General features: G+C 43.4%; 1 protein-coding gene across 2 annotated transcripts in view; it reads right to left on the bottom strand.

Annotated features, from left to right (window-relative positions):
• Nucleotides 1–11,776: 11,776 nt before the first annotated feature.
• The window catches only part of KCTD16 (potassium channel tetramerization domain containing 16), a 237,527-nt gene continuing 224,980 nt past the window's right edge, over nucleotides 11,777–24,323 (bottom strand). For both annotated transcript variants that reach the window (XM_073221896.1, XM_073221895.1), the window contains one exon: nucleotides 11,777–23,584. In XM_073221896.1, the coding sequence (XP_073077997.1) occupies nucleotides 23,130–23,584 (455 nt within the window). In that variant the 3' untranslated portion in view covers nucleotides 11,777–23,129. The remainder of the gene's footprint in view (nucleotides 23,585–24,323) is intronic.

Below are 24,323 nucleotides of genomic sequence, written 5' to 3'. Positions count from 1 at the left end.
TTTCATTCACATCAAAGTTACACGGTCCTGAACTGGAGCCCTCAGAATCAGCACTCTGTGATCCAACACAACGGGCAACATGAAGTCCCACCTCGGACTTCCGGGTCAGACAGATGCTCTCCAAAGAGCTCCCCTCCCAGAGCGATCAGCCCACTAACTCTAATCCAAACAGAGGAATCAAGGGCAGGGGAGTCCAACCTGGAACCCAGACTGACATCACCCATAATCCCCAGAGCAGACAGTACAGTATCATCGTTTGAAATTAAATTAATCTTGTTTCTAGTCCTTTCGCTCACGATCCTGAGCAAATCGTTTAATCTCTGTTTCCTTGTCTTTAGAATGAGAATCATAATAACAGAACCAGGTTATTATGAGGACTTAAGGAGATGCTATATGCAAAAAATTTAGCGCAGGGCCTGTCACTACATGTGTTCTCAAAACCTGCAAAGTATTATTAGAAAAAATGAGCAAGATGAAGGAATGAGAAGGCAAGATGCCAATGAAAGATACGTCTCATTGAAAGTTGGAACTGATACTGTCGCCGTCACGTGCAGATGAACAGCCAGACGCTGACGTGACTTGACGTCATGGGATAAGTGCCACCTCCATGTTACCTGGTAGAGGTATCAGAACTTTAAATGTGCTTTACGATATCAGGAAGGCAAAGAATACGACCCTTCCACAATCCTATGCACAAAGGCCTGCCTTACGAGAAATGCCTAGCTCAATGACACTTGATAAACAGTGATAATAATGTTGACTTAATTTACTCCTTGATTCCTTTAATACATTCACATAAAAAAGAAATCCAGGCAAATAATAAACCCTATTTATGCAGAGGTTTTGCTCCTTCAGTACCAAGCTCTCACCAAAATTATAAATATATTCCAAAAGGGCATGCAAACACAGTTTTCTTTTTTCAAGAACTCTCTTAAGTTGATCAACAGGTAATATGCCCATTTCTCAGGTGAGAGGGAGCCGTGTTCAGAAGAATGACTCGCCTAACGTCATGTATCCAATACTGTCTTCACACCCAGGCCAGAGGGTTTCTGCTCCAGGCTCGGCAGTTGGAGGGAGCTGCATGAAATAAACACACATGAAATAAACGGAAGAATGTCCAGGCACCCCGGCAGTTAGACTCTAGCCCTCAGGCCTGACACAGTGCTAGACTCTAGCACTCAGACCCTAAATCCCAAACATCCACTCTCCTGTTTAATACTGCTCAGGCCAAAGACACATTTCTCCACCTCTCTTGTCCCAGTCCCTCTAAAAACGGCAATTATGTTCCAAAGCTATGAATGTTTGTGGTTATCTGCTGGAGTTGGGAGACACACGCCCCTTCAGAGAGAGGAGAGGATTTGAGCAGCAAGCATGCTTAGGTAAAAGGAAAAGTGAGTTAACTTGTCAAATCTCTCTCGTATAGTACGAAGGCAGTAGATTCCTGTACAGCAAAATATTCTTTTCCCAGAATGTGTCCATTTTCTTGCTTCCATTGAGCTTCCAATTCATATTTCGGAGGCACTTAGGAATTACCCCAATATTTGCAACATGGTGGTTGAGGAATATTTGGTAATGTTAAACAGCTCATATTACTCTTACATTCCCATAGTGAGCTGCAGATTCTTCCCATGTCAATTACATGATTGAGTGCTAGAATTGTAAATAGTTTAATTAACAAAGAATTATTTAATAAGATGTAATTAAAATTAAATTGAATAATATATTTTAAGCATTGTATTCATTATTAATAATTTGAGTGTTTCTTATTTTTAGTTTTTAATTTTGCATAATTTAGAAAAAATAACTGAATACTCGGAAATATGTTCATGCTTCATGACATCATATTTATTGTAATTTACTTTTTTTGAGGAAGATGTAATCAGATTGTGGATATTTTGGATACAATTATATTTTTTAAGCTTTTAATAGTTACCATTACAAACCAGATTATTTGGAAAAATCTTGACCATAACAGAATTGTTGGGGTTTTAGCTGAAAGAAGTTAAGAAAACATTTGAAGGAATGAGAATATAATAATTTATCGGTTATATACATCTTTATTTTATCAGTCATTCAAATGTTGCTCGCCTATTAACAAAATACCCAGATGTATGCAACAATAATGAAATTCAGGGCTCTGGTATTTTGCAGACTTACAGTAATACAAAAGCCAAAGCTATACACATTTTGATTTGGTCATTAAGAAGGTGAAGTAAGGATGATAGAATATATTCTATATAACAGTGTTTAAGCCTGATTTATTGTCTTCGAACATCTACGCATAAAGCCTTGACTTCCTTGTATACTCCTGCCCCGAGCCCTACAGACGTCTGGGATGGGCCTGCGTGCACAGTGAATGAGGTCTCCTACACTTCTTTGAATTTGAGTTCAAGACGTGTTTCTAGCATTTGGCACCAACCATCTATACCTGCTACATGCCAGGCCCCTCATGCTAGGTGCTTTTCATGAAAGTCAGTCCAGGATGGTCCAGAAAGGGCCCCAAGGGGGTGGCAGATTTCCCCTAAGGCCAGTCTCCCCTGTCCCCTGCATGTGAGACAGAGTATAGGGACAAAGGCAGGGGGCTCTCTCTTGGTGAAGGAACAGGAGCCCAGACCCAAGGCATATTGCTTCGGTTCAGGCGGTAAATAAAGTCAGAGCACGTTCTGGCAAAAGGACCACTGCCACATATACAGACCCCTTCCCTGCAAATACACACCTTGCCTGGGGGACAGTACGTTCCCACCTTCTCTCTGTCGTCTGGAAGCCAATGCAAAGTAACTTGTCCTCTTCAACCCAAACCTTGTCCAAACCCAAAGCTTCAAACTCAAGCACCAAAGTCCATGCTTTTTTATCAAGCAGTCACATTCTTCCTAATGACAAGCCACTAGCTGCTCGCATGGAATTTAGACTGAGAAGCAGCTTTCAGGGGAGGCCCTGCAACTTCCTAGTCCTGTGACCTGGGATCCATTCCTACCCTCACGCACCTGGCTTCTTGTCAAGCCTGGAGCAAGTCTGTAAAAATCGAAGGATGTGATGATACATCTCTATCAAAGCAGAGACCAAACCCCACTGGTGCAAAATAGCTCCCATTTCCCCAGGGATCTGCTCTCTCAGGGACTGCTAATCTGATAAACAAACACAGTGTTAATATGTGCTAATATATTCATGCATTTGTTGCTCTCAAGTAGCGTTTGCATTTTAACACCAGCCATAGGTGCCACGACTGGAGGTGTGAGTCTGAGAATGGGGGAGCTTGATAGGTGAGGCGGGAAGCGTACGCTGGGAGCGGGCGCCAGTGGGTTGCAGGAGTCTAGAGCCACATATTGCAAGGGACTGCCTCTAAGCACAACTAACAGAGTCCCGGGGAGTCTCCCACACTTATGTTTCCCCCAGACTTACCACTGACACTGAATTATTCATCCTCCCAGACTGGGATCCTTTTCCCTAGCACTTGAGAATCCTTGGAGAGCACTTCCAGAGCCTGATAACAGAGGGGAGGGATCCGTGAGCTCCTGCTGGAGCTGCTTCATTCAGGGGCATTGCCAATGGCATCGTTTACCCTGCACACACCCGCCAGCAGGCCCGCAATACCCCTGCTCGGTGAGTGGGGCACTCAAGCCTGGTCAGCCAGATTTCTGTCTCCGGGTCAGGCTATCAGGTCGTGAGCCTTTTCTTGATTCAGCCAGAAGAGAGAAATTGGAAGTTTTTATTCCAAAGGAATTTTGTGCATGGGCTTCATAATTGGCATCTATTAATAATGAAGGATTTCATTTCTAAGGGGCTGTTTCTTACAGATAAGGACAATTTTGGAGCATGAAAAGTGTCAAAATAATAATGATAAAAAATTATTCTCAGCATTTACTTAATGTCTACTGCCTTCTGGGGCTGTGCACATTAAATCAATAAACCTTCACACAAACACCCATGCATCATCTATTTTACGGACTGAGGAAACAGGATGCAAGGAAAGGTGAAAAATAAAAGCCGTCAGGACACCTCAGTTGAAATCCCAGCCCTGCTACTTCCTAGCTGTGCGATGTTGGGCAGATAACTTAACCTCTCTGAGCTTCAAATGTAATATGGAGATACCAATATCTACTTCATCAAGCTGTGATGAGAACGAAATGAAAGAAAGTTATAAAGGTATCTAACAAAGAACAGATTCCTAAGAAATACTAATTTTCCTTCTGTCTCCGTTGTTTTACAAATAAGGGAGGGAGAGTTCTAGAGCCACGAAATGACGTGCCCAGGGTCCCGCAATGGGTCCTCTGTGCTGCAAAGGGCGTCCGGGTCCCCCCACCCTGAGCTCCGTCACCTCTGCAGCGGTCCTCGCCGCCTGCTGCTGCTGCACAGCGTTTCTGCCGAGTGGTGCTTTCTCCCAGGGAGCCCGGTGGGCGTCTGCCAAACCGCCTCTAAGGGATTAATCAGCTTAGCTGTTTTCCACCAGACTGGGGCCGTCGATACTCTCTAATTCTGGCACGCTCTAAATACGTGTATTTGCTCCCGCTCTGCAACACAGCGCCAGTGGACTTGGAGACTGCGAGTTCTGTGCCCCAAATAACAGTAAAATGAACTGACCCATTATCTGCCCTCCACCATAGACTTGTCAATGGCTGCCTGCTCACCTCCACACCTGGTCGGAGGCCTGCGGGGAAACCCACCATCCGCAACACCTGTGCGTGGACACGGCCCATGCACACAGGGCAGCGCCACCACCTCTGCTCGGATCGTTCTTTGCTGTGGGGGGCCGTACCCTGCGCGGTGGTTTGTTAAGCCGTAGCCCTAACCTCTGATGCCAGCAGCAAGCCTCATGACCACCCCTTACTTACAGGAACACCCACAACCGTTTGCATTCTCCCGGAAGGCCCTGTGGCTGCTTCCTGGGGAGCCAGGCCGGCCCCCGTGGAGAACCGCTGGCATACACAATTTCAGAAGGCCTTCTGGGCACTAGTTTTTCTGAGAATCCACCTCCCCACTACAACCCAGCGCAGAGCGGAAGCTGCATGAGATCTCACGTCACCAACCGTTTTCTTCTTTTCCAGATTTCTGCTGTGCGCTGGCCTGAAGCCTGAGGTGGCTCTGAGGGTGCAAGGGTGACTCTTTGCTTTTGTATGAGATGAGCAAGTCAGGCCCCCCCACCCCCAGTGTGATTCTTACCAACAGCTCCCTTACAGGATGGCCTGTGGGTCCCCGTCAAAGCTGAGTTTCCTTTTCCTTTGTCTCTTCTCTGATTCCCAAACGTGTCACCTAATTGCAAAGAACGGGAGGTGGTGAGGACATGAGCCCGAAGGACAGGACTTTCACTTACTGAATAGAGGTCAGTAGACGAGGAGGTCTGGAAAGGACAGTTCATAAAACAAACCAACCAATCCAGCAACAAAAACAAAAAAAGGAAAGTCATCAAAACCTCACTTATTTTACTAAATTAAAAAGATCCATTTTAAAAACAAACTTTTCCCGAATAAGCACTAAATTTTAAAAGGACTTACCCGCACAGGATGGAATGACACTGGTCTTTCCCTTTCTAGTTTACACATTTTGATCTTCTAGGGTTCTATTTTAGTAAGTATGCATTAGATGGATTTAGGAGGGAAAAAAGAGACATTTTCAAAAGAAACAAAAAGATTGGGGGACCTATTAAAATGATAATAGCTATTGATACTTTATTTTCCAAATGTACTAAAAGTATAAGACATCATTTTATGTTTACTAAACTACTTTATTGAAGTGTATTTCATGACCATTCAAGAAATAGGTCATTACTGACCTTCGAGAAGCCCTTTCATCCCCATCGCTTCCCTTCTGCCCCCCCTGAATGGTTAATCACCATCCTGATTTCTAACCTCATAGTCCTGGGAGGAAAAATTGTCTTCTACCCTTCAAGGTTTTCCTAGCTGGTCTAGGAATCAAACTGACATTAGATGGATGAAGAGGAGAATTTCATTGCATACGGGGTATCCATACAGGCAGGAGATTCCAAAGACAGGCAAAATGGGGTATATCCGTCATCCTGAACTAAGGAGCAGGGGACGGGGGTGTGAGGCTTCAAAGGAAAGGAAGACAATTCCCAGGGAGATGAGAGAGAGTGGATGTCGGCGGGCATCACAGGAACAATGGGACAGAGAGGAGTTTCAACGAACACACTTTGCTGAATTCCTCTCCCTACCACCCCCAGTTCCTATTAGAATGTAGTTAGTTCTCTGTGGCGAGAAGCCCTCTTCCCAGAGCACATCCTCTGTCCAAATCATGGGAAAGGCCAAAGCTTCTTTCTGGGTCTCTGGGCCCTTGACTATTTCCAGTTCGATGTGATCTGCACCCGAAGTGGTGCTCTTGGGGCCGCCTGCCCTTGACCCCTGCGCCGGCATTTAGTGTGGTCACTCTTTCCAGTATTAATGTTTTTTTTAAACCACTGTTATTAATAAAAAGTAATCCTTCTTAAAATTCACTTGCAGAAAAATGTCAAAATAAATTTAAACAGGAAATGAAAAAGACAGCACATTCATATTCCTGTTCCTATAAAATCAATATATTACATATAAATGATTATATATGGACATATTAACATATTAATGAATTGTTCAGCATTTATTCATACATTTCATGTCCTAATCCATATATTTATAGTGTTAAATATAATTCATATATTTATAGTGTTAATAATAAATATTTTAGTGTTAATAATAAATATTTTACCTATATGAATTACATAGAGTATATATTTTATATACATTGTTTACATACATACATGTATATATATGAATTGCCTTTATATATTACAATTGTATATATGTATATACATGTGATGTGTGTGTGTATACATATATAACATATATATATACACGCACAAAGAAAGAAGAAGACAGGCTAAAATGATAACTATGGTTCTATCTGATGGTTGCAATTATAGTTAACTTCTGTTATCTTCTTTTTGTTTATATTTTGCTGCTAAACTTACACTGAAAATTTTTTATACAAGGTAACACATTTTTAAAGATTTGTTAATAAAGATTTCTTCACTCAAACATGGAGTGCAATTCCACCCACTGGTGGAACTTTTATTACCCACATGGCATCTCCCACATCACCCAATTCAATGGCTCTCCGGGGAACAGCCGGGAACCTGCATCTCTTTGCCTTCAGCCTCCCCTCCTTGCCTCCAAGGCTGTCTGCACCCATTCTGCCATGCCTCAGACACCAGTGCCTCTCAGACTCTAATGTGCATGTGCCACTTGGCCCTGTTGAAATCCCAATTCTGACTCGGCAGGATAGCAGGGGAGGTCCTGAGGCCCTGTAACCCTACCCTGCCCTCGGGATGTCAGCGCTGCACATCAGGCCAGACTTCCCACAAGTCCTCAGACCTCCTTCTCCCTTCCCTTCCCAGACTCTATTCGATCCCAACTCCTTGCTGCCTCTTCTCTGTCTTGTTTCTAGGGTACTTTGAGGAATTTTGATAAGATAACCATTGAAATAGCAATAGTGTCAGAGAGAGGAAACGGTCTGAAGGAAAGGGAAGTCCACGAGGTTAGGTCCCTGAAGTTGGGTCCACGAGCAACGTGCTCGGGTCTTGTACTGGGGGAGACATCATTGTTTGGCAGCTTGCTTGTCCTAGCTGTACCCCACGGTTTAAAAGAAACCTTTGCCCGGCTCAGCACCTGTGCTGCCTGCCTCCGGCCCTGCCTTGGGGCCGTTGGGATCCCGAGAGCGTCCCTTGCATCAGCACCTTATGCATTTCAGGGGTCTCTTTTGCTCTCACCATCTTGGAACTAAGAAGAGGGGGTCTATATTGCGTGCATGTCATGAACCAGAAAATAATAAATTTTCCCCATTCCAATAAGAAGATACCCCCTTGTATGTTTCTGTCTTTGGTTATTTAACTGCTCTGTGAGTAAGTGAGCCCTACAGAATATGGGAGACAACCGCACTGCACGTGTTTCTACGGTGCCTTGCTAACTTTCATTCTGCTGTATTTCCAGCATCTCCTCAAAACCTCTTAACCACCAGTGCAGGGCACTTGATAGCCATTCAGACCCATGAGACGTTACTTTAAAGGATGCATCTAAGAGGCAAATGATGCAATCCTTTCTGAATCCTGACTTTTTTCTGCTTTGGGGAGCGTAAGATGAACAAGCATGCTCACTGCCAACCTCGAGGTGCCAGATGCCAGTGTGGACTTGATCCCACTGTGAACATAGACACGGCCTGGCAAAGGGACCTGCAGGTAGCAGCTCCCAGAGGAGTAGATCAAGATCATTGCTATGCTATTCATTTACTCAAGCAAGGAAAACTCTCAGACCTAAGGTACCCAGACTTGTTTCAATACCCCTCACATTTGTTAATGTCAGGAAGCAGACAGGGTGGAGTGTCCATCTCCTTATTTAAACAAAAATCTGGTAGTGTGTTACTGCCAAGTACTGAGGTCCACTCTCCCCCAGCGGCGAGGAGTTTGGGGAAGAACAGTTCGCCGCCAGCTGTGGCATTTCCAGCTCCAGCTCTGATCTTGGAGGTTATTCTTGGCCCACCTTTGCCAATCCGTTCCCATCTAGCCACACACATGGAAGATTAAATGGAAATCTGCACTGGGCTTTGCTGAAACAAAAGCTGAAGCCCTGAATGGTGCAGGCAAGGAGTCGCTAAACCTGGGTATGTATGGAAATCAGAGGGAAAGGGCTTCATGTGTGGGAGGGTCATTGTCAGAGGGAAGCACGGGGACAGTGAGTTCTTCACAGTAACTCTGGAACGACACAAGTCAAAAGGATCCATAGCAGCCAACTTACTTCCTGGACTTTTGGTCTCTCCGAGGGAGACCAGCTGTTTTCTCTCAGGCCAAGACAATCTGAAACGGTCGGCCTGTGGGAGCCGGCGACGCTTCCTCCCCACCCAACTCCCCAACTCCGACCCCCGGGAGAGGAAACGAGCCCGGGTCTAGGTAAACATCAGTGTAAAGAGCAGGGATGGCAAAATGGTGCATGGAAGCATCTCCTCGAAGCCCTCGTGTGCATATCCGATGAGGAAACAGGCCTGGAGAGAAACGAGGCAGTGGGTGTTTGAGGAGGGACACTGTGGTGTATTAAACATGTTTACTCTGCAGAGCGGACATCCGAAAAGCAAACAAAATCAAAAGCGAGGAACAGAAATGCGGAGATGCAGAATCAGAGAGGCCAGAGCAGGGTGGAGAGAAGACAAGCTTTCTTGGCGTCAGGAGGTGCATGTGGCTCTGTGATTTTATGTCTTGGAGGTGTCAGTTAGTTGTTTCCCTTCTCCAGGGAGCTCATCGGGTCGGACGTTTGAGCCCAGAGCTAGTTCCTAGCAGCGGTACAGCGAAGTCCTTCCAATGTGCCCACGATCCCCAAGCGTCCTAGGTGTTTTGTTTCTTGTTACCTTAAAGTAGGAGATAAGGTGAGCCAGCCAGGAGGAAGGGGAAACAAGCTGAAGACAACCTCGGTGCCCAGACCTTCGTGCCTGCCTTTTATGGGGCGCGGTTGGAGCTCTCCGGGGTTCTGAGCTTCTGGAAACCTGCCCTCCGGGACCTTTGCTGCTGACACATTGTTATTTTTAAGCCTTGCAAGGTGAGTCTGGCCTATTTAAAGCTGTTCTGCCCGGTGAGGGGCTGTTACCCAACCCCTACTGGGATAAACACCTACCGTGACGTGGCTCGGGGGCAGCTGCCACTGGACAGGAGATTGGCAGGGCTCCGGATGTTTTGCAGGCATAGGATGGAATGGTCCCTTTGGGGTCAAATTAAAGGGGAGGAGGATTGTCTGGGAAGGCGGTGTTTTCCCCTATTTCACTGCCCTTGTTCCAAAAGCTATGATCCTTCTGATCAAGTTCTGTTCATCTCAATTTGTCAGAAGAATGAGTTTCTCGCACGGTGTGTGCAGTCGCTGGCTCTGGAATTTCAGTGCTGAGATGGATGAGGAAATATTTCACCCAAGACTCTCCAAAGAGCTCCCCGGGAGTCTTTCTCCTGACCCACCATCAGTATATTCCTGGCTGGGCTCCCCACACCCCCCTTCTCTATCCAGGCTCCCAGGTAAGTAGAGGGGGCAGCCGCATGTCCTCCTCCCCACATCACACAGGTTTTAGAGAATGTTCTCAGGACTTGTCATTTGTGGAAAGCTTAGCTGCCAGAATAGGTAGAACAATGGTGATAAATAAATAAATTCCTTGCTGTTTCTTTGTCCTTTAAAGCTATAGCCTGTAAGCCTGTCGGCTTTTCCTCTTGGTGTTGATCCTTCACTTTCCTACATTATTCTGGAACAATGGAAGCAGCATTCTTTCCCTGAGACTGCGTCTAATAAAGATTTGGCTCTATTTAAACAATTTCTGGAGCTGTGGAGGTCACTGGCTTCACAAATTCTCAGCGCATGGGTTTTTCTAAGTGTTTTGGTGGCAAACCCACAACTTCCCACCGAGGAATTCATAGGCAAACTCCCCTCCAAACACGTGCCCCACTTGGGTGTGCCTGAGCGCCTCTCCCTCTGGTGGGCTGAAGACACCGCCCAGCATCTGGGTCACAGTAAGGACGATCTCCAAGGATAGCTTACGGGGGCCCGAGCAGGTCCTACGGCTGCCCCTGCACGGTCTGGGGGTACTGAGCACAAGGAAGGATGTCTGCACGTTGGCATCTCACTGTTCTGCCTGGCCTTCAGTGCTTCATGCAGCTCTGGTCTGGGTCTGGGCAAGGTGGATGTTGTGAATTTAGAAGACTTTTTCAGAATAATGCCATTGCTTTCGTTAGTCATCTACATGAGAGGGGTTCAGGAGGACGTGCCCCAGCCTGAAGGCATCGAGGGGGGTCACAGACTCAGGACCACCACACCTTCAACATATGCCTGCCTCTTCCTGGGTCTCAGCTCTCCCCCCTGTATGATGAGATTGAGCTAAATTAGCATTTCCCAAAATGTGTACTTCAACTAGAAGCAACCTTGGCGAGAGAAATCTGGGAAATTCAGAGTTGAATAAAGTTTGGAAGTTCCTTTACTGCATAACTGCCAGGGCTTTAAATATGATAAAGAGCTTCTTAAAATTACAAAGTGGGTTGTGTAGCAAGGTTATATTTCCCAAACTGTACATGACCCGATTCCCTTCCTTTTTCAGCTCATACCATGGGACAAGGGTTCTGCCGGACACATTTCACAGCAACAAAAGGCTAAATTATTTCTGAAATTCCTCCAAGCTGTAGAATTTTCTATTTGCTCTGTATAATTTGCCTTTTTGATGAAAAAACATATTGAATGCTTAGCTCTATAGGCAATGCCAAAAAAAGGCTAAAGAGGAAACAAAAGGGAACATATACAGATATTCAGGGTTGAAGCCAAACTCCTCTTTGAAATACGTATTTTTGGATAAACGTAGTAAGAATGGTTAGCGGTCACTAGATTTATTTAATACATTAGATACTGTGCTAAATGTTTTATTTGGATTTTCTAATTGAATTCTCATAGGAACCTTAGGAGGTATCTATAATTTTGATTCCCTATTTACAGATGGGGAACCTGAGGTTAAAGAAGCCTGATAAGTAGTGCAAATCCCTAGTATGTAGGAAGAGACAGGCAAGGACTTGACTCACTGCAATCTCATGCCAAGAATTTTACATAACCAAGTTATTACGTCTCCTTTTTTGGTACCCCAATCCAACAAGCAGCCACAAGCCAGAAATACATGAACTGCAATGGTATTTACCTTTCATCTAAAATTCTCGAGTCAGCATAAAATAAGGTTGAATCATCAGTCTCTTGTGTATATGGAAAATATATATATAACAACTAAATGTTACCAAATGATTTATTATGAGAGGTGCTAAATTACAATGTATATGAAATGGAGTCATTTATGGACACACATAAAAAATAGTTACCTATTTCTGTAATTATATTCACACAAGAATCTGAAATATAGTTTCTGGTCTGCCTTTTAAAATATATCCACAGAATGACTGTTGTAGTTTTCACCACACAATTTTACAATACTGATACTGCACCTGTATCATTTACCATAAGAACTAAACAGAATATGAAAGCAGTTAATAGCAAATTAAGTTTTTATATCCATCAATGATTCCAAAGAAAATAGTTATTTGTTTCCATTGGCAGTGAAAATAGATGGTAGTGATTAACATTGTAGATATGCATACATAGAGTCGTATGTATATATTTATATGTTGCTCAGGGCCATTGTTCCATGAGTTGGCAGTTGCCTTTTGGATGAACCAATGATTGCCAAAACGGTGCGCTATTCCACTGGGACAACTACAAGTACTATCTTTTATGTTTCTCTCACAAAAACAAATAGATAAAAAAGAAACACAGCAGGCTAAAATCTACAGTGATACATACCAAGGTAAAAACAGTTACTGAGTTATTAGAATCACAGTAGCTTATATATATTTGCTATTCACAGACCGCAGATGTCTTGCTAGATAACCGAGCTGCTGGGAATTGATGACATGTAGACATGCATTCATATGAGTCCAGAATTAGTGATGTTTATACTGTAATAAGCGCATTCATTTCAACACCATTTAGTAAACAGGTTCCTTTTAAGTTTGAGCTAAATCTGCTATCACAATTACACACGAATAGAACCCGTAAACAATTTGACATCACACTTATGTACAAGCGAACTGCACTGGAAAAGAGAAGAGGTAATTTTCAGTGGGTGTCACTTGGTATATATCGATGTGCAACGAACCTACCCAAGGCACCAAGCACTTGAATGAGGTCAGGAAACAGTAACATGCGCAAGGCCCTAACAGCTCACCACCCAGTATTAGTACCAGCAAAATCCAGACTCCTCTGTGGTCACTTCACATTCAAAGCATCAGAAGCAGAGACAAAAAGGAACGTGATAATCCTTGGCAAACTGTTTGGGGATCTGCAGGTAACCTAATTGACAGGGTTTCTTTTTATCTTCATTAAGAGTCAAGGATGGAGCTGGTAATATTTAAACATGTCGACTTAATATGGACAAATCATTTTGTTCGCTAGGTTCAACCCAGTGTTCTGCTGGATTTGAAATGAGGGGAACTGGCATCAACTGAGATTATCAGGTTAATTCTTACAACCAACACAGAGTCTTGATTTCACAGACTAAGGTCCTATAAGGCAAACAAACTGGACGCCATCCCTAATCTAAGTGGTGACCCATTTACAGCAGATCCCATTAATGGATTTAAGTAGGACTCTCTGAAATGCAGCCTCCCTAACTTTGTGTTTCTGTGGGTTCTAACTAGGATTCCACTCCAGTGATTCATGAATCCATTTCCTTAGATCAGAGTAATGAGGGGTTTCGGCACTCCCCTCTTTCCAACACCCCATGGAGCAAAACTCCCGATTCAACATTCTCCTTTGGGATTAAGAATAAATGAAAGAAAATGATAAGGAAACTTGAAGCCAGAGATGATGTAAAACCTCCTCCTCCACTCCAAAATTGTTGGGAAAAACCAGCACTCTTTCTTCAAGTGTCCTTAAACCTGATTAGAACATTTAATTGCTACAAAATTGATTTTCTTGTGTATGCTTTAAGACCACATCTGCAGGGAGTCTATGGAAAAAAATGAAATGACCATACTCGATTAGTTTGCAAATGCTTCTGATTTTATGAGCAAACCTGACAGGTCCCTGGGAGGAAGAATCTGTGCTTGGACTGCGAGCTGAGCCCTGGGCTGGGAGCCGGGCTGTTTCTGAAGGTGTGGGCTTGGGAATATACAAACCGATCCAGGGAAGCTCTGTTTGCATAGGTTGACTTAAAATACTTTTCACATTCTCCAAAATAGGCAAAGCACATGAAATTAATGTGCTATTAATGAAAACATAACTTACGGTATCCCTAAAGGTGCCCAGAGTTTAGTAATTTGGTCATCACGTCTATAGGAGGCTCAAATAGGTAAGTAACATTTTCTGGCATTAACTTATGTTGTTCCTTCTTGGAGGAGCTCTTTCGGTATCTGTATAAACAGGCTTAAAGGGTTATTTGCAGGTGTCTAGAAAGCGTTTGGTTGTCATTACAATGTGCCCTTGAGCTTTGATACATATTTACAATGTGCTTATTATAAATTATTTTCATAGCTTTGAAATAATTACTCAGATAATTGGCTCCACCTACAAATCATGTAAGGCCCCAGAGCCCCCCATGAATAATGAAGTGAAATCAATAAAGAGATAGTAAATTAACCATTGGTAGGTGAAGTACCATTCGTGATAACCAGTGGATCTGAGCTCTCATGGACTGCACTTCCTTATTCTTCTCTTTCTGAACATCACCGTGTTCATTTGATGAGGTTTTCTTTTTTTTTTTTTTGAATGAACATGTTTGAAAACACTAAGTCTGAAATTCCAGCAAATGGTTTAAATAAGAAAGCTAGTTTTACAAGTTTGATTTTTCCTTAAATGCACTTTTGTTTGGTTTTTGTATTCAAAGATAGGTATAGATGTTAAGCCAATATGTTTTAATCATATTTTCTGTACCATAAATAAGTACATACACTCAGAGTAGAAGAGAATTTGGGAAAACAGAACTATGTTATTTAGGAAAACAGTTAGAAATAATATTAGTAATAATAATTCCTTAAACTCAAAATTCCAAAGTTTCAAACCATGAGATTTGTTTGTGTGTATACATATGTATATGGATATATATATATACATTTAGATAGATGTACACACATATATACATATATACACAAAATTTTATAAACACACATACACAACACACATATATACACACACTCCTTACATACACACTCACATATTTCAGTGCAGTTTACTTTCTGTAGCTGCCTCTTTCTTCCAAATCGGAACAGTAATGATGAGATGCTGGGGGCAGCCACTCATATTTGCATTTCTAACCTGTCTTGAACAAAAACCAATATTGTTTAAAAAAAAAAAAAGCCAACAGGTGAGAATAGCAGACACGTGCACGTACACACACACTCTCGTGGCCGGCTACGTCACTTCCCGTGGAACTCGCCCCGGAACCTGGGAACAGAGCCGCGAGCAGCTGCATGGGCCACGCTTCCAGCACGGAAGCTCTCCTGCCACTCCGGGTCCCACGGGCTGCCAGTGCTCAGCAGACACTCATTCTGCCACATCGCTGCCCCTGGATAGGGGTTGTGCCATAAAGTACAGTCTGTGTTTGGCAAAACCACCCCTAAATCTGCCTTCCCTGTACCTTCTGTTGAGATGCCCATCTAATGGAATTGCCAACGTAAAATAGGCTGGATTTTTCCTGGCTACCTTTTGCTTGCGGTAGAAGAAACCAGAAACAGTTGAAATCCAGAGAACACAGAGAAGAGGTTACATAATGGGACAGTTAAGCCATCAGCCTTTGGAGCCCAGTAAACCCAGACGGGAATCTGGCTCTCCCACTGTCAGGTTAGACTCGGCTTGGCCCTTCTGACACTCACCGAACTCACCTGTGAAAAGAGGCCAGTTTCAGGGCCTACTTCACAGGGGTATTGTGGGACCAAATGACATAAGGCATGTAAAATCACTTAGTGGAGTCTCTGGCACATCATAATTCCTTAATATACATTATTTAAGACTTAATATTTAAAAAGATAAATCTAGAATGTTGACCAGAACTACATACAGAGATAATGTTAGTCTACGATTTGGAGTGATCTGAATTCAAATTCTGTGTCCCAAGTTTGATTCCCTAATAGATTATAATGCTCACCAAGTGACCTGTATATGTAATGCACTCAATGATACCTGCTGAGTGAATGCACGAGCAATGAATGAATGAATGACTGGCTGGCTTCGACTCTGGTCCTCCGTGTCCCTTGCATAAAACAGGGATAGTGTCACTGGACCTTTGTTTCATCACTGGGATGTTGGCATGATAAACTAAAAGAAACACATCAAATTACAAACATGTGTTGTGTCCTAATAAAGTCAATACATACAAATGAAATAATAGGGCTCAGCAGCTGGGGCCTGTGCTTAGACTTCTAATGTCTTTGAAATAAATAAGGCATGGGGGCCACCCGTGTGAGTCTGAGAATAGTATTTTCCAAGATCTAAGTGTCAACTTTCGTGAGGGGATCTTCAATCCAAAGAAACAAGTATAGCTGAAGATGAACTCATTGGCCTCATCTAAGCACTCTGCCCCCAGCTCTCCTGTTTCATTCTGAGAGCACCCTGTCCTCCACTGTCCATCAGCTTGAGAAACATCCTGATAAGGCCATATCACCTGAAAATGCTCCCACGTGCTTTGTAACAACCACATTTAGCTGTGATAAGGTTGATGACTTTACTGAGGTACAAAGACAGAGACCTAGACCCCAGGTCTGCCCATCACCACTGGAATTCTGGGAAATGAATCTCAGCATTCATATCTGTATAAGGGGATCATTGCATCCAATGCCAAAAAATACCCTATACAGATCTAGGCCGATATGAATTATTATTTGTATGTCATCCTCTCTCTTGACCTGGAAGTCTTTCTCTACCTGGTAAGAATGCCTTGGGAAATTTGAGCCAACCCTTGATTCAGGATTTCTCAACCTCAGGGCTATTGACATTCTGGGCTGGGTAATCCTTTGTTGTAGGGCAGTCTTGGGCATTATAGGATGTTTAGCACAGCAGCCTCCCAGATTTTTACCCACTGGATGTCAGTAGCACCTCTCAAGCCACAACAATCAAAAATGTGCCCAGGCATTGCCAAAAGTCCCATGAGGCAAAATCTCTCCTGGGTGAGAGTCACAGCCTTAAATGTGCATAACCTAAACAAATCAGAGAAGAGTATTTCCTGAAATTGTTTCTCTCTGTTTCTCACAAAAATACACCACTGGCTTCAATTGAGAAAAACTGCTAGTGATCAATGTGAATCCTATGTATATTTTAGCTTTCAAAGTATTCTTTTTCTTGTCATTCTTTTTTTTAGTAAGATGCCACTTTCACTAGTGACAATATAAATGAAAATGAGTTTTTTACCCAGAAATCTGTAATGTTTGAATTTCACATCCGACTAGCTTTACTCAATGTTTTCAAGGACTGACACCCACCGTAAAGATACCCTGTTGTGTTGAATTCAAAGCCGTTAAACTTTGTAACCAAAGACTTTTTCCATGCATTCGGGTAACTTTACTATGGCTATTAGTCACCGACGCAACACCAACCTAAAAATTGCACATATATATGCACACGTACATGAACACACTCCTTTCACAGAGATGAAATTATAAAGCGAGTCTTCCCAGGTACTTTCTGGCGCATCAATCCTGCTTCTTTTTGTGATGGACGGAGCCACCATCAGCAGGGAGAGAGTCTGAAGCTATGTTGATTTCTATTGTGCAAACGCAGGTAAATTAGCTAAAGGTCAATTCGAAGAATAATCTGACAAGATGAAGAGGTTGCTGGAGAGAGCTGACTTACTAAATTCTCCCATTGGTATGTAAATGCTTTTAGGAGGCTGATTAACAGGAAAGTCACCACCCTCCTCCATCAGGACAAACCCTTGGAATGTTGCTGGGCCAGGGCACATTTTTTCTTGAGCCTTTCAAAGTCAATTCTGTAAATAAAGCAAGGATGATAGTCTAGGAACTAAAAACTCTTTACTCAATAAACAAGGCAATCTGTCCAGAAACAAGAGGAACATTTTTTAAAGGTTAGGAAGCTGGGGCAATAAAAGGATCCCACTTGGGAAGTAAGGAGGGAAAGCGGGCGGAATCAAATTGAGCATTTAACAAAATACCTTGACCAGAGAATCTTAATTAGCAGCTCAAGTTATTAGTTTCATTGCCCATTCTTCGCTTCCTTGTGGCAGAAATCTTAAAGATTCAATGATCATGACAAGTGCGAATCTAAGCCACGCGTTTTCTCTCTCTTGTAGCCGTGGGAATTTGACACCTGTCTATTCTGTCGTATCGATGGAACCAACTGGATCACTGAAAATCCCAATTTTTTCCATCTGAATAATCATAGTCTGGCCATCTGCCCCGGTCAGAGTGAGGGGGAAATCACAGAACTTCTCCTCCTTGTCATCACATATGAAAGAGGACTACTATTTTGAATTTGCTCCATCTTTCTTTCTTTTGTATGTATTCTCCTTCGTGGATTTTGTTTGAGGCTTTTAGTTAATATTGAGATTCAGCATTTTCAACTATCTGAGAGCTCCATAGTCCTGCATTAGTCATATTAGACAGATAGCAGCTCAATGCCTCTGAATGTCATTGGTGAAATCCAGCTAAATTCACTATTGGTTCCATATTCATTCGGGTCGTATTTGTATGGGCAGTTGATGGGCCCACCTTTGGGACCATACCCATCGCTAAGCTACTCTCAAGTGCCTCTGACTCAGGCTGCGTGAGACCTGGAAACGAACTGCTCTCCTTGGGAAAGCTCATTGTTTACTCCTTGTTGGGTATCATCAGGACACATTTCACTCAGAGATGTGCTCCCTTCCACCCAGAGCTAAAAACTATACTCATGCAGCCTTTCGGTTTGAAAAAACAAAACAAACCACACAAACACACCCAAAGTGGAGAAGAGGCTACAGTTGACAGACCAATGAAAGAAAGAGCAAAGGCATCATAAAAATCTCTTCTGCCCTAGTCCTGGGGTGGTTTTCCCTGGGACTTTCCTCTTAAGATCAAGAGTAATCCATGCGTTGACTTCTTTGTAGTGGAAAAAAAATGAGAGGAAGTGAGGAAATGCCACTAGGAAGTGAGAGAAATGTTGATTTCTGCATAGTCCCTTAAAAGCACAATTTCTCAAGACCATCCCCTTCAAATCATTAATGATGCTAGGCCAACACGGTGATTTCCTTAGCCCTGCTGAAAGCCTCTGAATCACACTCTCTGGGGTTAGAGTGAAAGAATCTGCATTTTTACAAGTGCTGCAAATGATTTTTGTACATGCTGAGAACTGAAAAACACAGCTTGAAAGTTTGCAAGGGTCACTGGGAAAAGAATCTCCATTCCAATGTAGATGATAAGATGAGAAAAATAGACATTTCAAACAAATAAACTCTGGTTCCATCACAACACTGAGATTAGCACAGTTTAAGACTCCTTTCAGCAGGGGTGCAGAGCAATCACCGCGTCATCTGAAGGCAGAATGATGCCGGCAATACAGATAAACCCATTCCAGCAGGTTTCATTTGCTCTAATTTTTCTGCAGATATTAATCATTGTATAGTCCTGTGCAAATGCCATCTAACTCCATCTGAACTCAGGGTACAGAATGCTCACTCTGATTCCTTCTGTGGTGTGTTATTTTGACAATATAAAAGAAAATAAATAAATTGGAACAGTGAGCCATCAAGATTGCAAGACGCCAACAATACGAAGACGTTAAAAATAGAAAAAGCCTATGCTAAACCTGCTACCCACCATGCAAATCGGCAGAAACTTTTATCTGCCAGAGTCATGGGGGGACTGTGGGGTTGGAGATGGGGGTGGGGGTAGGGCTCTCTTCATTTTTCCTTTGCAAATAGCTCTATCAAGCAGAGATGACAAAGAATTCTTCCTAAAACATCATAGTAAGAGTCTTATTAATTCTATAAAGATCCATCCAGAAGATGAAAATTAGTCAAATTCCATGGCATGATCTAATGTCAGAAAATACCAGCAACTCCAGTGCTCTGGGTTAATCCACTACAGCAAATGCCAAGTTGGAAGATAAATTTGTAGCAAAGGAGAATATCTGAGAATCAGAGTTTGGCCCCCAGTAAGGGAGCTGGTGTCAAGTAATTCTGTAAAAAAAAAAAACCCAAAAAAACGTGCCTCTTCTTTTTCTCACTGGTGCATGCTTTGCTTGGCAGAGACAAAGGATAATCAGAGAGAAATCTAAGCAGTAGCAGTAAGACGACCCAAATGCACAACACACATCTGTGCCGAGGGAGAAAGGTGACTGGGAATCAGACAAGGCCAACTGAAAAGTGAAAAACCTCATGTGAGCTCACCAAAATGAACTGGGTGGGGGTAGACATAGGTATGGAGGAGTAAGGAGTGAAGGGGTAAGACTTGTGCATTGTCCCCTTTTACTTTAATTCACCATGCGTGCATTTCCAGTAAGATAACTGCCTACAGCTGCCAAGGAGAACATCACTGCATATTGTGGAAGCCACTCCACTCTGTTGTTTGACGGGCACATCTCGGTTCATTATTTTCCTAGCAGGAGAAGGGGAGCACGCTACCACAATGATCTAACAGGTTTATTTTCCTCTCTTCCCCTTTTCCTGCTGAGCACAGATCACTCCCTTTTTGATGGTGGATAGAGAACTTTAAATGTGTTTCTGACTTCAGGAGACTCCACTACCTCTACAGATGACCTCCCCACGCTCACCGAGTTTTAGCATTGCAGGATCTCCCAGGAGGCAACCTAAACTGAGGATCTACACCCGATTCCTCATTCATTTGGCCCTTGGATGCTATTAGTTTTTTTGTCTGAGCAAATTATGGCCCTTGTCATAACCGATATTCAAGAAGCAATCCATACATGTTATTCTGTCCAGAACTGAGCTGAAAGTTCTTACAACTATATTGAGTTCAGGGAAACAGGCCTGAATCACGGTGACTGCCAGGGCCAGCAGGGCATTTAATCTTGGAACTCACTCAGAATTCATGTCCAATGTTGCAGGCCACGGAGACCTCACTGAGCAGCTCCACTCAAACTAGAGCTGAAGACTTCCGCTCACTCAGTACCTCCTCAGAGCCTCTTACTGACTGGGTCTATATTAATCTCTATACAGACACTCGTACAATGTTTTTGTTGTCTTAGCTATTTGGACTCTTTGGGGTGGGTGTCTCTAGGGCTGGCCCAGATGAGCCTTGTTGTTTTGATCAGATTTCCTACCATGAGTTTTTTTCACTGGGTGTGTAAAGAGTGCTTAAGCAAGAAAAAAAAGAATTCATGACAGGTCAAGGAACAGAAATAATGCATGAACATTTTCTTTGCAGTGTTTAATGTCTTATTTAAAGAATATAGTAAAAGCAGTAGATTAACTGCCATCTTGCTAATTCTCCAATTCTTATGAGAAGTCTCTATCTTGATGCCACAGCACTCAGGTCTGCATATAGGAAGTTGGCGCTTTGGCCATTTTATGCAGACCCCCCAACTCTTTGACAGCATTGCTACTAAGGCCATAAGAACCACTTGATCCAGTGAGTTGGGGACTATCTTCTTGACCCATTAAATTCTGTGATTTTTTGCAGGTTCCTCTATTGTTAGGGTGATGGTATTTGGATGTGATATTAAAAAACATTGAAAAGAATGAAGACATATTGAAAGGCTTTATAAGCTGTGTTATAGTTAAGATCAAATGTCTGCTAATATATCAATACACAAAAGAATACCACTTCAATTCATAAATAATAACTCTCTTGACAACTCAACTCACCAAATGAACTTTCTGCTCATCTAAGTAAACTTTAAATTCCATTTGCACTATCAGTACAAGAGTCTAACATCCAGGCGCGAGGGCGAGAATTACAATTCAGAAAGACATCCATAAACGAATGGGCCCTAGTGACAGGAATCACAAAACCTTTCACATGATAAATGTGCGTCAGTGAAATATTTCAAAAGGAAGCAAATGATTATTTTTCCCTCCTACAGGTATCATCCAGTTTGCCTTTATTACCTGTGATATATGTACACAAACACACGCACACACACACACACACACACAAAAAAAAAAAAATTAGGAGTGCTTGGCACACAACTAATGATTGCCAAATTATTTTTTCATTTCCCACTGAAATGCATCAGGCATGCTGCAAACAAAAACTGGCCTTTTAATATTCATTCACCACCAGTCTACTCTTGGTACCTTAATAGAATACAGAGTCATGAGAGGGGAGGGCTACTAGTAGTTTCCTTTTGGTTGTGTTCATACAGGTCAAGGATGTAACTAAGAAAGATAGTTTAGATAGGCAAAACCTTAATTTTGGAGCTCTAGTTACTAGTCGGATTATTCAAAGACATCAGAAAAATGGACCACCAAATCCCAGCATCCCAAAGGCCAAGGAAAGGCTATGAGAAAGTAACAACGCAGCTCTGGGTGTCAACAAGTCATGAGGAGTTACTGGGTGGTGTATGGAGCATGATCCCCACTTCAACAAAAGGCTGGGGCCTTGGTCAAGCACCTGGGTGGTGGTCTTCCTTCCACAGCTACACAGGGATGCAGAGAGAGGGATGTGGATGATGCAGAAAGGCTGTGCCAATGAAAACACAGGCGGGAAGAACTCTGAAAACATTGACAGAAGGAAGATAATTCAGCTCAGGGTAGAGCAGGCTGAGGGTGGGGTCATTTCATAGGAATTTTCGTGGAAACGAATGTTTGTTTTTTTTAACACAAAGTTTGACTAGCTCTTGTCACCCTCTCCTAGTGCAGAGAAAGAGCAATGAAATGGAGCTTGAAGATGTCAATTTCAAAATAAGGAAGACACTTTGTTGATGAGGAGGGTTAGGGAGCGTTGCCAAGAGAGGCAGGGAAATCTTCCCAGAGGATTGTAAGAAACGAGCCTCGGCTCGTTTGTCTGAAATGCTCTAAGAGGTGCTACGGGGAGCAGGGAATCCCCCTTAGGGTACTAGGGCCCCTGGGGTCGTGTGCACTGTGTGTATATACAGACGTTGTGTTCTTGTTGCACAAATACTCATGCATACAGAGTCAATATAAACTGTCACATAATAGATTTGAGTGAAAAGTCATATAAATCAGCCAATCCCCCCAGACCCCGTAAACAAAGGGAAAAGGAAAATTAAAAAAAAAATCCAAACATGTGCCGTTGGGCCAGATCTCTTTCTACCACAATCTCTTTCAAAGGAGAGAGGTAGAAGATGACAGAAAAACTCAGTTTGGGATAAATGAGTCCCAAGGCCTCTCAGCTACTGTTAGGCAGCCGGCTCTCCCTATATAGGATACCCAGCGCATAGGACCAAGGCAATACACCAGCAAATAACCGGAACATTTTCTTATGCTTCCACATCTGGAAAGAAATCTACCCTGTGGACTGACATGTTAAGGGGAACCAGGTAAACAGGCAGTAGTAGTATCGACGGGCCATTGTGTTCTCACAAATGTGCATTGTTAGCTGTTGGTCTTCTCGACTCTGCATCGCTTTTGGAGGCGTACGTCCAAACGGGGACACAGCCCGCTGCTTCTCCCACCCCAGCCGCCCTCCCCTATAGGTGATACTTCCGTAAAAGTTCAGATTGCCAAGGGTGTTTCCTCTCGGGAAACCGATCTGGAATTTTGATCTTGAGGAAATCCTGGATGCATTTCTCCAGCTCTTCCTCAACGGAGAGCTTTTCCTTCACAGCTTTTTTTCTGCTGCTCATGTTCGACTCCCTGGAGCCTGATGTCAGAGTTCGGAGCAGGTCGCTTTTCCGCCGCAGCTCCGACTGCTGGATCAGCTGGACGGGGCCCTTCTTGACGGGGCGGTCCAGGGTCTGGATGTTGGTCTGGCGCGTCACCGGCCCGCAGATGACCGTCTCCTGGGGAGAGCTGGCCTCGGACTGGCTATCGCAGCTAGAGGTGGAGAGGTCGTTGCAGGACGTGCCGCTCTCCCCTTCTTTGTCGCCCTTGCCGTTCTTGCAGCAGCAGTCACAGTGCGAGGACGACCACCTGGAAGGCTCACCTGCAAGGAAGCACAGGACCCAAGGGGTTAATGGCCGCAGCGTAGCGCGCACACACACATGCATGCGCACCCTGTCTTTAGAAGCAGAGGGGTGGCACGCAGGATGGAATGCAACGGGGGAGCCCAGGAGCCGAGAGCACTGCTGGGAGGCAGTTATAAAGGCATGCTGTGTAAGAGGAGATTTAGTATAACACTTGAGCCCACGGGCATTGGAGTCCAACAGCTACTCAGCTACACCATTTACTAACCTCGCTACTTTGACAGACCCCTTAAATTCTCGTCTGTGAAATAAGGATAATACTTTTCCTACTTACCTCGACATGTAGGTGGGATTCAGACAAGTCATGCAAAATTCTTAACACAGTACGTGGCACACAGTTAGCACTCAATAAATGCTAGCTGACTTTGCTGTGGCTGATGGTAAACCCTAATCCAAGACTCCACATTATTGCAGTAGGGGCAGGCTGTAAGAATGGAATGACAGCTATCAGCCAGGTGGGGCTCACTTTGTGCAGCCCCCATGCAAGCCCTGGGCACCCACCAACGCATCAGATCCTCATGATGATTTTATGAACACAATAGCTCCACTCCCAGTTTTCTCAAGGAAATCAAGACCCTGAGAATTTGTACAATTTGTAAATGGCAGAGCTTGGTTGTGAATTCACATCTCCCACATACCATAATCAAGGCAATTAACCATTTTTCTTCCATTTGCCTGTCTGTAAAATAACTTCTCTTT

The sequence above is a fragment of the Manis javanica genome, chromosome 14 (genome assembly GCF_040802235.1).
Source record: "Manis javanica isolate MJ-LG chromosome 14, MJ_LKY, whole genome shotgun sequence".
NCBI classification, from domain to species: domain Eukaryota; kingdom Metazoa; phylum Chordata; class Mammalia; order Pholidota; family Manidae; genus Manis; species Manis javanica.
The sequence above is the reverse complement of the archived record's forward strand: the minus strand, read 5'-3'. Positions and strand labels throughout refer to the sequence as shown.